Genomic DNA, 16,703 nt, shown 5'->3' on the forward strand with positions numbered 1-16,703 from the left:
AAAAATCTATTTTCCCTAAAAAACACATTAATTATCCCGTGTATATTTGGTAAGCAAGCAAGTGCTTATGAAAAAATATATTCTATGACAACGTTTATATCTTCTTGCAACACACGGACAATTGTGTCGCGGAAATAAAACAAACAAGTCTGTTACAAATCTCGAAGGCGATAAACAAGAAAAACAAGTAAGAATCCCCTAGGATGTTGCTTCTAAAGTTCTTTGGCTACCGCAGGGACCAAGGTTTCTAACAGAGGTATGAATGAATAAATTAATACACCAGTCATGCCACGCTTAGGGGGCACACTATCAAGTTTGGGTTCCTGTCGACAAGCTGAATATCAGAGTCCATTTATGTTTTTAGTGCTGGGAAGATTGAAGTCACGAGAAGTTTAGACCCGTCCCATTCGACCAAGCGACGTCGTAGAAATGTGTCGTGAAGCGAGTCGCCCAAAGGGATGCCAGTAGCATCATACTAGAGATCCTTTGCCGCCGCCGTCTGTTCATGGTGAGAACGCACCCAGAAACCACCTAGCATAGTTATTTTTTTTCCTTTGTGGGCAGACTTCTCCATTGCTCTTGTGAATTAACTTATGGTAAATGCCATATGGATCCTCTTTGCGGCACATAACTTATTTGCGACGTATAACACATTTTTTATTTTGTAATGCGTGCTTTGATCCAAATCGCAAGATATGTAACGAAATCCCTTCTATCAAAATTAGATATAATATAGACGTTTTCCTTGCAACATCTATATATAGTTTCATGGAAATATTTCCTCACTGGTATATAGCTATATGAGTACTGGAGTACATATTAAACCTACTTCATGTATTTTTAAATTGTTTCTGAAGCGCATGTATTTTTAAATTGTGTAGATGCACCAACCGTTGGACCAGAAAACAGAGCTATCCATGTGCCCGGTGAAAATCCGCGTGGCGAGGTACCTCCTCAAACCTCTCTCTCTCTCCTCTGATGCATCAACCATGTGCACACTGATTGAATGTGGTCTCTCAAATATGTTTTTCCAGTCATGAAGAGTGACCGATGAAGAAAGACACACGCAGGCACCGATGTTGACCATACATGTAGTGCAAATAAATACATATATGTGCTACGCGTGAACAATGGTATTTGTATGTACTGCTCACATGCACACAGTGAGCGTGGTATGTCTGTAATTTATACTCCCTCCGTAAACTAATATAAACACGTTTAGAACAATACTAACGCGCTTATATTAGTTTACAGAGGACTTGTAAGCATTGTCTATATGTAATTATACCATATACTATAATGGTAAGCTGTGCATGAATGATGTATACTTGGTAAATAAAATATTTCTGTAAAGGGCGTTATTGTTCACCGGGCTCAGATGAGCCCGGGCACCGAAGGGGATTATCGAAGTTATATGTACTACTAATCGCTATCGATCGTATCGAAGACTTTCTCTTGCATCATCTCCATGTTTGATCACAACCTAACGCAAGATACTCGTAGTAGTTGCTATAATACAGTATGGCATTAGTACTACACCGGACAGTTATGAATCCGTCATGACTGGTGATTTGGACAGACATGCGTGTCCTGTGCGTCGACAGAGTTGACATCTCTCCAGTACAGCCAAAACAACACAGAACATGATCTGACGTGGTGGGTGTGTTGGGGTGTCAACCCGGCCGGCTGGGGGATGGAAAAGTTGACAAAACTTACACAGGAGATAATTGCGTACTCTACCTCGCACGCCAGTTTTTTTTCGAAAAAACTTTTAGTCTATTTATCTTCAATCATGGCAGTATAACAAACACCGAAAATAAAAATGGAAGAAATCTAAACAGACTGAGATTCGGGTGTTAATTGTCACGGGTATGGTCTTGTATTCTTGTTAGCTTGAAAAAAACATTGTTATAGTACTGTATTATGGAATAGAGTAGTAGAGCAGAGCTATTTAGCTAGCTAGTATCACGACTTGTAGCTTGTTTACGGACGAGGTTTGCCTGCTCCCGTTCCGTGCTCCTATCCGTGTTCCCGTTTCACTCATTTTCGATCGAACGGCTGCCCTGGTTTTCCTCCCTCATGTCCCTTTTCTGGCCCAAAAAAAGGGAATCGACATATTTCCGTTTTTCTCTCTCCCTCACGTAATACTCATGACTGATTAGGGAGGGAAAATGTCCGCTAATCTAACTATTTTGCGCGCCAATTTCGAAACCGAGGTATGAGCCAAACCCTCACAAACGCTAGATCCTAAATTACAGGCGGAAGGAAACTTGCAATCTGAAGCCTGATTGCATCCAACGAACAAATCTTTGGCAGACAGCAAAGTCTGCAAATATCAAGCCATCCGAGGTTTAAACAAAGGAAATTATTGCTTCTTCAAGCAGTGATCATGGGAACCATGAACACGGCAATGGATCTCCAGGACCAGAAGTAAGAAATCTGACTCATATTCTTCTTGATCTCTTTTCATTGTTCTTGCCCTTCTTGTCGAACTGGTTATTTACTTTCTCCTGCTAACAAACAAATAAAAAATACTGATCATGATCATGTAAGATCTATGCAAATCTGATTTGAACATTTGTACAACCATGTAGGAACAAAAGGAATATCAGTTTTTCACAACTTAGTCAGGTCGTTCCCCGTAAAAAAAACTTAGTCAGGTCGTTCATGCTATTTCAACCATATATATACAAGAATCTGTTATTCTTTCACGGCCTGCCATACATAATAAAATACGATTTCTAATTGTTTTTTATCCATAATCAATATTAGTCTCACAAAATCAACATTATGATCTTTTACAATTGACTTAGATTCAAATAGTTGTACAACAATTTAGTTTACAAGTAGTATTCCAGTAGTGTGGCCATGTAGACACAATTGTAGTATGATTATGAGGACTGAATGGTTAGACTACAAAATTGTGACATGAATTGATTACTTGTGTCAAGGGCAACTAAAAGGTAATCTGTTTGTGAACCTTGTTTGAAAAATCTAACTGTCAAGCATATGAGTATTAACTAAAGTGAATACTGATTCATATAGGATGTGCATGAGACTGCTCCTAGCAATGCAACAGATTGCATCGATGAAAGGGTACCAAAGGTTGGCATGCAATTTCCATCTGAAGAGGAAGCTTACTCCTTTTATAACAAGTATGCAAAAGCTATCGATTTTAGCATGCGAAGAGGGAGTCAACATAAAGTAAAGAATTCTTCCATGATACAGCAACGGACATTTACATGCTCCCGTCAAGGTATGGGCTGCTTGTATTTTGTTTTAGTTATATTCCTTTTGGTTTCACTAAGATACTTATTTTAATTGAAAGGATTCCGTGCAGAAGATAAGAGAGAGGATTCGTTCAATTACAGTAGGCTTGAAACACGATGTGGTTGTGAAGCCCATGTGAAGATAAGTCCGAAAAGCGGATTATATTATGTCTACGAATTTAAGGCTGCACACAACCATAATCTTGCCACTGGAGACATGGCCTTATATTTAAGGTCCCAAAGGAAAGTGACGGAAGCACAAATAGCAAACGCCGAGGTCGCAAAGTCCGTAGGCATTTCGAATAAAGCAACTATTGATCTTATGGCCAAAGAAGTATCTGGACTTCCAAATCTTGGGTTTGCACCCGAAGATATGAAAAATCGTTTGTACTCTAAGAGAACACTACAAGCAAAGAAAGGTGACGCTGGGGGAGTGTTAGAATACATGGAGAAGAAGGTAAAAGAAGATGCCAATTTTTTCTATCCAATTCAAATTGATGAGGATGATCTGATAACTAATATATTTTGGGCTGACTCAAAAATGATCTCAGACTATACATTATTTGGTGATGTCATGTGCTTTGATACCACATATAGGAAACTAGATGATGGGCATCCATTTGGTTTAATTGTTGGGGTGAATAATCACAAGAAAACTACTGTCTTCGGTGCCACACTTCTCTATGATGAAACAACTAAAAGTTTTGGTTGGCTTTCTAGAACATTTCTAACAGCTATGTCTGGGAAATATCCAAGGACAATCCTGACCGATGAAGATGCAGCAATGGCAAAGGCAATCAGTGTAGTCCTACCTCGGTCTTAGCACAGACTTTGCGTGTGGCATATGAATCAAAATGCTTGCAAGCACCTTGCTGGGGTTGTTGAAGAATATAAGAAGTTCAATGCTGATTTTCAGCATTGTATATATAATATTAAGGAAGAAGATGATTTTATAAATGAATGGAATAGAATGGTAGACATATATGGTCTACGTGACAATACATGGCTGCAAAGGCTGTTTGAGAAAAGGGAGCAATGGGCACTAGTGTATGGCAGAAATACATTCTCAGCCCACATGAGCACTACCCAAAGAAGTGAAAGCATGAATAATGAACTAAAGCGGTACATTAGTATTAAATATGACATGCTTACTTTCTTCGAGCATTTTGGCCGGCTAGTTGCAGATAAAAGATTTGTAGAGGTGAAGTGTGACTTCAAGGCATCACAAACTACTCCCAAGCTAAAGGCAATAGATAGCTATGTACTAAGGCAAGCTGCAACTACATATACTCCAGAAATATTCAAGATGTTTGAGGAGCAAGTGCTTCGGACCCTCAACTATGACACATTTCTTTGTGATGATAGTGACAAAGAGCAGAAGGTTTATACAGTAAAATTTCATGGCACACAACGTGAGCATGTTGTCCAATTTGACCCAAATGAAGAGAAAGTCAATTGTAGTTGCAAGAAATTTGAATTTGCTGGAATCCTCTGCTCTCATTGCTTAAAGATACTTGATATTAATAATATCAAGCATATCCCTAAACAGTATGTATTGAATAGATGGACAATTGATGCCAAAGTGCTAGAGATAACAAGCAATTGCAATCTGCATGAGGATCTAAAAGCAAGAATGTCTAACTTCTACAAAGACTTGTGCAGAATGTTTATCCACATAGCTGCTCGTGCTGCAGAGTCTGATGAAACATATGACATGGCTGCTAAATGTGCAGAGCAGCTAGCATGAGATGTGGAGAAATGCTTGAAAAATAGAACTGATCTAGATCCAAACCCAGATTTGGGTAATTCCTCTGTTTCAGAAGGTATATACTATACTACTACTTGCATAGAGTCTTTTCAAACTGATTCTTACATTTAACTTCATGGTTGCAGGTCCGAACATCGACTCTAGTAGAGTTTCAAAACATAACGAGGGGCTATGCAGGCCAAGAGGTATGAAGGTCAAGGAGAAGACCGTACGAGGATCAGCAAGACTCGTTGGTGGCTTGGAGAAAGCAAAAAAAAGAAAAGAAAAAGAAGACAAATGATTATTTACAACTACAAACTGAAATGCCTTTCACAATTCAAATGCCTATGTATAACCCAATCTTGTTGGTATATAGGAAGTATGCCTTTTTTAACTTTCTCATTATCAAACTTCAGTGATGCTAAGCTTTCTATTAATCTTCATAGGGTCATTTGGGAGAAATATATTGGACCAGGATCAACAGGACCCGTTGGTGACTTGGAGAAAGCAAAAAAGAAGAAAAAGAAGATTGCCGATTCTTTAGAACTACGGCGTGAAATGCCTTTCACAAACCAAATGCCGAGGTATCTACCACAACACAACCCAGCCCAAATGGTATAAGAAGGCTACTTGTAAATTTTTCTCCTTTTCTAATCTTCAACGACCTAAGCTTTGCTATTTAATTGCATAGGGTCATCTGGGAGCTCTGCCAAATCATCTATACCCCTATTTGGCACACAACTCAAGTCTGCGACAATCCATCGGTACCTCTACCCCTACGATGATGCCAAGACAAAATCTATCATTCTTTGAACAACATGGTCCTACCAGTGGTACCTCTACCCCTATGATGATGCCAGGACAGAATCTATTATTCTTAGAACAATAGAATCCTACCATTGGTACCTTTAACCCTACGATGATGCCAGCACAAAATCTATCATTATTCCAACAACAACAGACTCCTACAAGTGGTACCTCTACCGCTATGATGATGCTAGGACAGAATCTATCATCCTTCCAAGAAAATAATCTTACCATAGGTGCCTCTACCCCTACGATGATGCCAGGACAAGATCTACCATTCTTCCAACAGAAGCCTGCTTAATCGATGTTATAGAGTTTTATCTCATGTATTTGCTTGCAACTATATTAGAAACTATGAGTATATGACCATGGATTAAAGGATACTATCTATATTAATTAAACATATTTCACTTATTTTCCGCGTTACCATCTGTTCATAGCTTAAAGGACTATGAATGGAACTCAGGAATTATGTTTCCACTTTTCATCTGTTGTAATTATTGTCAACTCATTATAGACAAGTTGTAAAACAATGGTAGCCCTCAGGTTGGATGAGATTAATAGGAATATTGTGATTTCTACTATCTATACTGCTATACAAGCAATGTGAACCAAGATGCAGTTAGGCTTGGTTTGCATCAGGTATAAACTGTACATATTACCAACAACACTTTTTTGCCTAACCTGACAAGCAGACCAGTAGTCGATCACTGCGGTAATGAAGTGCCACTGTCACGTAGATCAATATCAACTATCAACCCAAAAATATGACTTTGCTTGTATCGACGAAAGGAGTAATTTGTTCACTTCACTGAACCGTCTTCTGGCCTCATCCTGTATGCAAACATCACCACCACTACCTAATTAAATTTCAGCTTATTCAATCAGTACACGACATCATTAGTATTTTGTGCAATGCAAGACCTTTCCAAGACTGAATCCACTGCATTCAAACAATGTTTTCCTTTTGTTGCATCCTAAGATTAACCATCTTGTTAGAAAAATTAAATCAAGCTGAGCACCTTCAGTAAGCACAGAACAATGATATAAATTAATTGTCAATTTAAACACAACTAGCTAGGTATCCAGGACATGTAGAAGCTAATTTTGATCTACAATTTTGCACAACAAAAGTTAAGCTATTAAGAAATCTCAGTATGGACCAAATTAATTTGCAATATCCCCTTGTGCTTGTGTGCTCAAATACCAGCAGTTACATACAAAATACTTAGCTCAGATCAGAGACTAAATGGCGAACAAATCAGACGAGACATCTGAATTGTGCAGAAGTACAGAGGAGGAAGAGAGGGAGCGGGGCAAGGCAACCTCGGCAGGCACGAGAATGGTGCCAGCGGTACCGAAGATGGAGCCACACGCCTAGAATAGCCGCTAGAAGGGGGACACCCTCGTCGCTAGCTGCGGCCTCCGCCGCCACGACCTCCACTATGACCACCTCCGCGGCCCCGAGCTCCACCGTCACCGTCCCCATCATAGGCAACCCCAAGACCCGATCTTTGGTGCAAGAATGAACCATGAGGCAACCATGAGGCAGAGGCTGTCTTGCGGCAGGAGAGGGATATGTTTATTATTCATGCTAGAATTGTATTAACAGGAAACTTAGTACATGTGTGAATACATAGACAAAACAGAGTGTCTCTAGTATGCCTCTACTTGACAAGCTCGTTAATCAAATATGATTAATTTTCCTGACCATGGACATGTGTTGTCGTTTGATGAACGGGGTCACATCATTAGAGAATGATGTGATGGACAAGACCCATCCGTCAGCTTAGCATAAATGATCGTTCAGTTTTATTGCTATTGCTTTCATCATGACTTATACATGTTTCTCTGACTATGAGATTATGCAACTCCCGAATATCGAAGGAATGATACGTCTCCAATGTATCTACTTTTTCTCATGCTTTTCCTCTTGTTTTGGACTCTAGCTTGCATGATTTGAATGAAACTAACCTCGGACTGTCGCTGTTTTCAGCAGAACTACCACGGTGTTGTTTTTGTGCAGAAATAAAAGTTCTCGGAATGGAACGAAACTTTGTGAGGATTTTTTAGACCAATAATAAGAATTTCTGGAGCCAAGACCCACCAGAGAGGGCCCCCTGGTTGGGCACAACCCACCAGGGCGCGCCCAGGTGGTTGTACCCACTAGGTGGCCCCACTGACGACCCCCTGATACTATAAATTCACATTATTCCAGAAAAAAAATCAGGAAAAAAGAATTATCACGATCCACGAGATGGAGCCGCCGCCAAGCCCTGTTCTTCCTTGGGAGGGTAGATCTGGAGTCCGTTTGGGGCTCCGGAGAGGGGGATCTTCGTTCTTCGTCATCACCAACCCTTCTCCATCGCCAATTCCATGATGCTCCCCACCGAGAGTGAGTAATTCCTTCGTAGGCTCACTGGTCGGAGAGGAGTTGGATGAGATTCATCATGTAATCGAGTTAGTTTTGTTAGGGTCCGATCCCTAGTATCCACTATGTTCTTAGATTGATGTTGGTATGACTTTGCTATGCTTAATGCTTGTCACTTTGGGCCGGGGTGCCATGATTTCAGATCTGAACCGTTTGTGAATTCATCATTATATCCATGTTTTAGATCCGATCTTGCAAGTTATAGTTGAAAGTGCAACTATCCGTGGATGGTTTTGGAATTCCTAACAACATATAGCTCATTGAGCTAATACTATTCCAGGACGAATATTTCAGGAAAGCTCAATGGTTGGCATGGCATGGATTAGAAAGTGGACCCTTCAAAATGATAAGGATAAAAGATTGGCTCAAGCTCAAAGCACAAGACTCTACATTTTCTATTTTAGTGATCCAAGATCACATTGAGTCTATAGGAAAAGCCAATACTATTAAGAAGGGATGAGTTGTTGCTTAATGAGGTGCTTGCTCAAAATGCTTAGTGATATGTTCCAAAACCCTCCACTACTTTCTCATATCCACATATGTCCCACACCATATATCCAACTCGGCCCCACCGATTCTTTCTATCCGGCGCCACTGAGTTCAGTTGACATAGCCACTGCCAGAAACCCTAGTCTTTTCGGTCTCACCGATAGGGATCTCAGTCTCACTGAGATGGGATTGTAATCTCTCTGTTTCCCTTCGTAACGTTTCGGTCAAACCGAGATGAGCGATCGGTCCCACCGAGATTGCAATGTAAACTCTCTGTTCCCCTTCGTAACACTTCGGTCCAACCGAGATGAGCGAATCGGTCCCACCGAGTTTGCCTGACCAACTCTCTGTTAGTCCATTACCAAAATCAGTCTCACCGAGGTTACATTATGCCCTAACCCTAACGAAATCGGTCCCACCGAGTTGACAAGTCAGTCCCACCGAGAATCCTAACGTTCACATCTTGAACTAAATCGGTCTGACCGAGTTTCATGATTTGGTCTCACCGAGTTTGGTGATTTGTGTGCAACGGTTATATTTTATGTGGAGGCTATGAATACCCCTCCAACCACTCTTCATTCGTGGAGAGAGCCATCATAACATGCCTACAATTCCAATACATATTTTCTGAGAGAGAACCACCTAACTTGTGTTGAGGTCAAGATATTTCATTCCAACCACATAAATCTTGATCTTTAGCCTTCCCAAGTTGCTTTCCACTCAAATCTTCTTTCTACCAAATCCAATCCTATGAGAGAGAGTTGAGTATTGGGGAGACTATCATTTGAAGCACAAGATCAAGGAGTTCATCATCAACACACCATTTGTTACTTCTTGGAGAGTGGTGTGTCCTAGATTGGCTAGGTGTCACTTGGGAGCCTCCGACAAGATTGTGGAGTTGAACCAAGGAGTTTGTAAGAGCAAGGAGATTGCCTACTTCATGAAGATCTACCCTAGTGAGGCAAGTCCTTCGTGGGCGACGACCATGGTGGGATAGACAAGGTTGCTTCTTCGTGGACCCTTCATGGATGGAGCCCTCCGTGGACTCGTACAATCATTACCCTTCGTGGGTTGAAGTCTCCATCAACGTGGATGTACGATAGCACCACCTATCGGAACCACGCCAAAAATCTCCGTGTCTACATTGCGTTTACTCCCTCTAAACTCCTCCCTTTACCTTCACATGCAATTGTTTTACATTCCGCTGCTATACTCTTAGAATTGCATGTGTAGGTTGATTACTTATTTGTGCTAAGTTGCTAAAATCTGCCAAGAACTAAAATTGGGAAAAGGCTAGATTTTTATTAAGTCAAGTAGTCTAATCACCCCCCCCCTCTAGACATACTTTAAATCCTACAAGTGGTATCAGAGCTTTGGTCTCCATTTGCTTTGATTTCCATAGCTTTTGGTGGTCATAGCCTTGGTTTCACAACCTAGGAGAGTATGGCGTCTAGCGAGGGAAATTACCACCGTAGAGGTCCTTACTTTGATGGTACAAATTTTTCTAGTTGGAAGCATAAGATGAAAATGCATATTCTTGGACATAACCCCGCCGTTTGGGCTATTGTGTGTATTGGCTTGCAAGGTGAATTCTTTGATGGGAGAGAACCAAACCGTGAAGCCACCGCGGAAGAGTTGAAGATGCTACAATACAATGCTCAAGCTTGTGATATTCTCTTCAACGGATTGTGCCCCTAAGAATTCAACAAAATCAGCCGTCTTGAGAATGCAAAGGAAATTTGGGATACTTTGATTGATATGAACGAAGGTACCGACTCCGTAAAGGAATCCAAATTGGATGTGCTTCAAAGTCAACTTGACAAGTTCAAAATGAAGGATGGTGAAGGTGTCGCTGGAATGTATTCTAGGCTTGCTCTCATCACAAATGAGATTGCCGGCTTAGAAAGTGAAGAGATGACCGACAAATTCATCATCAAGAAGATCCTAAGAGCCTTGGATGGAAAATATGATACCGTGTGCATTGATCCAAATGATGCCCAATTACAAAGATCTCAAGCCAACGGAAGTCATTGGAAGAATTTTTGCTCACGAGATGTCACTCAAGGATAAGGAAGAGCTTCACAACAAGTCAAGTGGTGCTTACAAAGCCTCAAGTGATGCTCCCACATCATCAAGCGAGAAACAAACCTTCAATGAAGAATTTAGCCTAATGGTAAAGAACTTTAACAAGTTCTACAAGAGTAGAAGCAAAGAAAGAAGTTCCAAGTCAAGGTCCTACAATGACAAAAGATCTTCTAGTCGTGAGCGTAATTGCTACAATTGTGGAAGACCCGGACACTACTCCAATGAGTGTACGGCTCCCTACAAAATAAGAGAAGATTCTCACAAAAGAAGAAGTAGAAGAGAAGAATCACCACCAAGAGAAAGGAGGAGTAGAGATGATCGTTAAGAACGAAAACCCTCTCGGAGAAGCAAGGATTCGGAAAGGAAAGAAAATTCATCAAGGAGCTACACAAAAATAAGACATCAAGCTCATGTTGGTGAATGGGTATCCGGCTCCGACTCCGACAATCACTCCAAAAGAAGTTATCACTCCGACTTCGAATATACTCAAGATGAAGGTGTTGCCGGTCTAGCACTTGTGTCAACCAACTCCTACGACATATTTGACTCACCAAATGAAGGAATTGGAAGGTGCTTCATGGCCAGAGGTCCAAAGGTAACACATCCCGAGTATGTTGATTTCAATAGTGATGAAGATGATTTGCTAGGTGATGATGATTTACTTGTTGACAACTCTGGTGATGAAAACTAAAGAAATAAACACTCTTAAGTTTTGCTTTATGATAAGCTACGCTTTGAAAAGCTCAACCTTGAGCAAGAGCATGAGTTTCTAAAGGCAATCGATGACGATCTTCGCAAGAAAAGTTCTTATTACATTGCCAAGCGTTTACTCATGTCTACTTACATGCCAAAAGTTAAATCTAGCAACAAGAGCAAGAAAGATTCTTCATCTAGTAGTAACAACAATCATGCTAAATCCAATATTGTTGCTTCTAGTAGTTCTCTTGATTCCACTAATGATTCTCTTAGCCAAGTTACACTTGAGCAAGAAAATAGCTTATTGAAGGGAATTGTAGAGAAAGGTGTTTACAAGATCCTTGCCAGGAGTAAGCAATTTGATGAAATTGTACGCAAGCAAGGAAGACACCGGAAGAATCAAGGTGTTGGTTTTGAACGAAAGTTCAATGCCAATGGAGTTGAGTGGGAAGAAGATCAATACCCCAAGACGAAGTTTGTTCCTCAACAAGAGAAGTATGATCCTACTTATTTTAAAGGGGCACAAGCTCAAGATGATCTTCCACCACAAGACCACAAGCAAAAAGGCAAGGACAAGCTTCAAAAGGAGATTGATGCATTTGAAGAAGCACCCAAGGCCTTGGTCAAGTGGGTTCCCAAGACCACATCAAGTTCTACTTCATCAAGTACAACTACAACTCCAAGGGTTCCCATCAAGATGGTGTGGATCCAGAAGAAGAAGCACTAGAGAGTTCTTGAGGGTGACTCCACCAACATACTTCACTCTTATCATTTTGGCGAGGACAAGTGCAAACAACTTCCATATCTTGCACTAGTTCAAGGAGTTACAAACCCTCTTGTTGGTAAGACAAGGGATAAGGTAACCTAAAGCTTTCATGGACATCATCTTGTGTATGCATCACTCTATGTCTATGGATATCCTTGTTTGTTCCTTGTGGGACTAACCCGTGTAGGTATTGAAAGTGCAACTCACTCCAAAGGATTGCTCCAAATGATCTACATCAACATTGAGCATCTACATCTTCAACACCTATATGAAGTCATCATCGACAAAACCCAAGATTAGTTCATCCCTCTTAGGGGGGATATCACATCTAGGGGGAGCTTTGATCTAACCAATTGAGCTAAAGCAACACTAATGGTGTGAACACAACAATGCTTTATGTAAAAGTGGTAACCCCACTTATGCTTAAACCATGAGTATGACCTATGATCAAATGTTCTCATTTGACTCCTAAGTCAATATACTCATATATAGATGACCTAGTCATCGCCAAATTGCTTGATAGATGCTAGAGTGTTTGTGTATGCTTTGTCACATATTTCATTTGCCACTTTATTGTGTGAGCATGTTGGTTGCATATTTTACTCATTCGAGGACATCCATTTGTTGGTTTGATTGTTTGGCTCTTTCTCTTTTGCCAAATGGATGGACAAGAATGCCTAAGGACTCCCTCTAGCTATCTATCCTTTTCTCGTCTCAAACTCTATTCATGTTGCATCACAAAGTTTGATCAAGTCAGATTCGAACCACACTGTGTGAGGAGCACTCGGAGTTCCTGATTCGTCATAGACTTAAACCTCCAAAACCTCTTTGTGCATCTCGGTCTGACCGATTCATCCTTTTCGGTCCTATCGAGTCACTAAGTTGATCTAGGTTTTTCAATCTCGGTGCAATCGATTAGAACCTTTCGGTCACACCGAATTGTAGTAACTGCCTGCAGTTCTGCATCTCGGTGCCACCAAGTCGTTCCACTCGGTCACACCGACAGGGTCAGGTTATATATACTGATGGGCCAAAATTTGGAAAAAAAAATCGAACCTCCTCGCCCGCGCATAACCTACTCTGCCTCCTCGGGTCTCCGGATCGTCCTCTCGTCGCCAGCGACCTCCCGCCACTGGTCTCCGCCGTCGCCAACGGAAATCTTCACCGCCGTTGCTGCCGTAGCAAGCTCGTCGCCGAACTAGGGTACGAACTTGATCATTGTGCTAATCCTTAACTCCGATTCTTAGCACATTGCTTTGCCATGATTCTTGCCACGAATGAAATCATCCTGTCCAGTGAAAACATCCCGTAGATTAGTTTTGAATTGCAAATTTAGGGTTAGGTCTCTGCGGAATTCATCTCGGACCGACCGAGTTGTAGAAATCGGTCTCACCGATTTTGGCTTAGGCCAGAGCACACACGTTTTTGGTCTGACCGAAAATTGCAAATCGGTGTGACCGAGTTCAATTCTCTGTGAAACCCTAGCAGTCTCGGTGCCACCGAACTGTAACTCGGTCTGACCGAGTTCACTAGTTTAGGTTCCAAAAACTACTTCGGTATCACCGAGTTTACAAATTGGTAGATCCAAAATGCTTTCTGTGAAGAACTAAAACTAAGTTTTTGAGTCAATTATTTTGCAAAACTCCTGTACTTTGTGATGCTCATCTATAATCTATTCATAGGGTTTGCTGACAGTTTGCGTGCACGATGTCTGACCAAAGTGATAGCCAGAACAAGTCTGAGGAGCAGGTTCAACTGAGTGAGGGCACTAGTCCCTCCAGTTCATCTGATGATGGCAGCAGGAGCACACCAAGCAACTTGCCAAAGGCATCCACCAGAACAAGAAAGAAGAAGACCTCAGATTCAGAGGATGAGGATTATGTGGCTGTTGAGGAAGAAGTCAGCTCCAAGAAAAATGTGCTGAAAAAGGAGTATGGCTCAGCTGCTACATTCAAGCCAGGGATGCATAAGAAGGCACCAACAAAGAGAGTCCCCATGTCTAAGGCCAGAGCATCCACTGCTGAAACCTCCAAGCCATCTGAAGAGGCAGTTGGAGAAGGCAAGAAAAGGAAGGAAAGGGTCAAGAAGACCACTACCAGAGTGCTTGGCAGATCATCAATTATGAGAGATGATGTTGAAGAGGAAGAGGATGCTGCACCAGCACCCAAAGCTCAAAAGCTCATGGGAGATGCAATCAGATCAGGGGCTACTCCATCTAAGCCCAAAGCTGCTCCCAAGGCAGCTGCTCCAGCTCAGAAGCCCAAGAGAAGCACTAGAAACATTTCTGCTGAGGAAAAGAACAAGTCTCAAGTGCCTGAAGCTGCTGAAGAAGATGAAACTCAAGTGCTAAGGAAGCTAAAACCCAAGATCCCTGACCACAATGATGCACATCCAGTTGCAGAAAACATGAAAATCAGGAAGGATGCAGGATTGAGAATATGGAGAGAGTCTGATCCATATGCTATCAGGAGAAGAACTGCTGTGGACTACATGTTTCACACTAAAGAACAACAGGACTTCTATGAGACAGTGTTGCTTGACAAGAAGCCCATTGTGTGTGACATGAAATGGGTAGACTGGGAGTACATCCAGAAAAATGAAGATCACTATCCTGGAGTGTATGACAGTTTTAAGGAATGTGGAGTTGATGAATTCGTTCCACAAAAGCTCACCAAGTGGAATGATGAGCTGATCATGCAGTTCTACTCCACTGCCCACTTCTATCCAGATGGGAAGATTGTATGGATGTCTGAGGGTACTAGGTACAAATCCACAGTTGATGAGTGGGGCAAGCTTATAAATGCTCCTGAGGAACATGAGGTTGACTTGGATGTTTATGCAGAGAAGAAGAAAGACCACAACGCTATGGCCAACATGTACAAGGAGATCCCAGATGCTACCTTGGATACACATAAATTTGAATCTGTCCATTACCTGTTGTCTGGTCTGCCTACCATAAACTGGATTCTGAGACACACACTGCTACCCAAGTTAGGTGATCACAAGATGATCAGAGGACATGCTATAAACTTGATGCACATATTTGATGTCCCATAGAAGTTCAAGGTCATGAGTTTGATTGTTGCAACAATCAAGAGGACTGCTGCTGACCAGAAGAGAAGTTGTGGGTATGCCCCACAAATTCAGGAGCTCATTAACTCAAAGATGGGCACAGGCACATATCTTTTGGACAAGAAGCACCTGCCCATCTATCCTGAATTTGAAGACAACATTGTGGTGATGGATGAAAATGAACCATCTTCGGCTCAAGCACAGGAGAAGAGAGAGAAGGCAAAAGGCAGAGAAAGCTGCAAAGATGCCAACTGTTGAAGAGCCATCTCAAGTGTTCTTGAAATCCAAACAAGATCAACTTGGATATTTGATCCAATCCACCCTGAGGATTGAGAAGGGCTTGGACACCCTGACTAAGAACCATGAGAGTTTGGAGAGGATCGTTGAGCAAAAGTTCTATGATCTGGATGTTGGAAATATGCCCTAGAGGCAATAATAAATAGTTATTATTATATTTCCTTGTTCATGATAATCGTTTATTATCCATGCTAGAATTGTATTGATAGGAAACTCAGATACATGTGTGGATACATAGAAAACACCATGTCCCTAGTAAGCCTCTAGTTGACTAGCTCGTTGATCAATAGATGGTTACGATTTCCTGACCATGGACATTGGATGTCGTTGATAACGGGATCACATCATTAGGAGAATGATGTGATGGACAAGACCCAATCCTAAGCCTAGCACAAGATCATGTAGTTCGTATGCTAAAGCTTTTCTAATGTCAAGTATCATTTCCTTAGACCATGAGATTGTGCAACTCCCGGATACCGTAGGAATACTTTGGGTGTGCCAAACATCACAACGTAACTGGGTGGCTATAAAGGTACACTACATGTATCTCTGAAAGTGTTTGTTGGGTTGGCACGAATCGAGACTGGGATTTGTCACTCCGTGTAAACGGAGAGGTATCTCTGGGCCCACTCGGTAGGACATCATCATAATGTGCACAATGTGATCAAGGAGTTTATCACGGGATGATGTGTTACGGAACGAGTAAAGAGACTTGCCGGTAACGAGATTGAACAAGGTATCGGGATACCGATGATCGAATCTCGGGCAAGTATCGTACCGCTAGACAAAGGGAATTGTATACGGGATTGATTAAGTCCTTGACATCGTGGTTCATCCGATGAGATCATCGTGGAACATGTGGGAGCCAACATGGGTATCCAGATCCCGCTGATGGTTATTGACCGGAGAGTCATCTCGGTCATGTCTGCATGTCTCCCGAACCCGTAGGGTCTACACACTTAAGGTTCGGTGACGCTAGGGTTATAGAGATATTAGTATGCGGTAACCCAAAAGTTGTTCGGAGTCCCGGATGAGATCCCGGAC

The 16,703-nt window shown here is 41.7% G+C and overlaps 1 protein-coding gene across 2 annotated transcripts in view; it reads left to right on the forward strand.

Moving 5' to 3' along the window:
* The window catches only part of LOC119327828, a 3,384-nt gene extending 2,043 nt beyond the window's left edge, over window positions 1–1,341 (forward strand). For both annotated transcript variants that reach the window (XM_037600910.1, XM_037600911.1), the window contains 2 exons: window positions 882–946; window positions 1,035–1,341. In XM_037600910.1, coding sequence (XP_037456807.1) covers window positions 882–946; window positions 1,035–1,040 — 71 coding nt within the window. In that variant the 3' untranslated portion in view covers window positions 1,041–1,341. The remainder of the gene's footprint in view (window positions 1–881; window positions 947–1,034) is intronic.
* The last annotated feature ends 15,362 nt before the right edge of the window (window positions 1,342–16,703 follow it).

The sequence above is a fragment of the Triticum dicoccoides genome, chromosome 7A, assembly GCF_002162155.2.
Source record: "Triticum dicoccoides isolate Atlit2015 ecotype Zavitan chromosome 7A, WEW_v2.0, whole genome shotgun sequence".
Classification (NCBI taxonomy): domain Eukaryota; kingdom Viridiplantae; phylum Streptophyta; class Magnoliopsida; order Poales; family Poaceae; genus Triticum; species Triticum dicoccoides.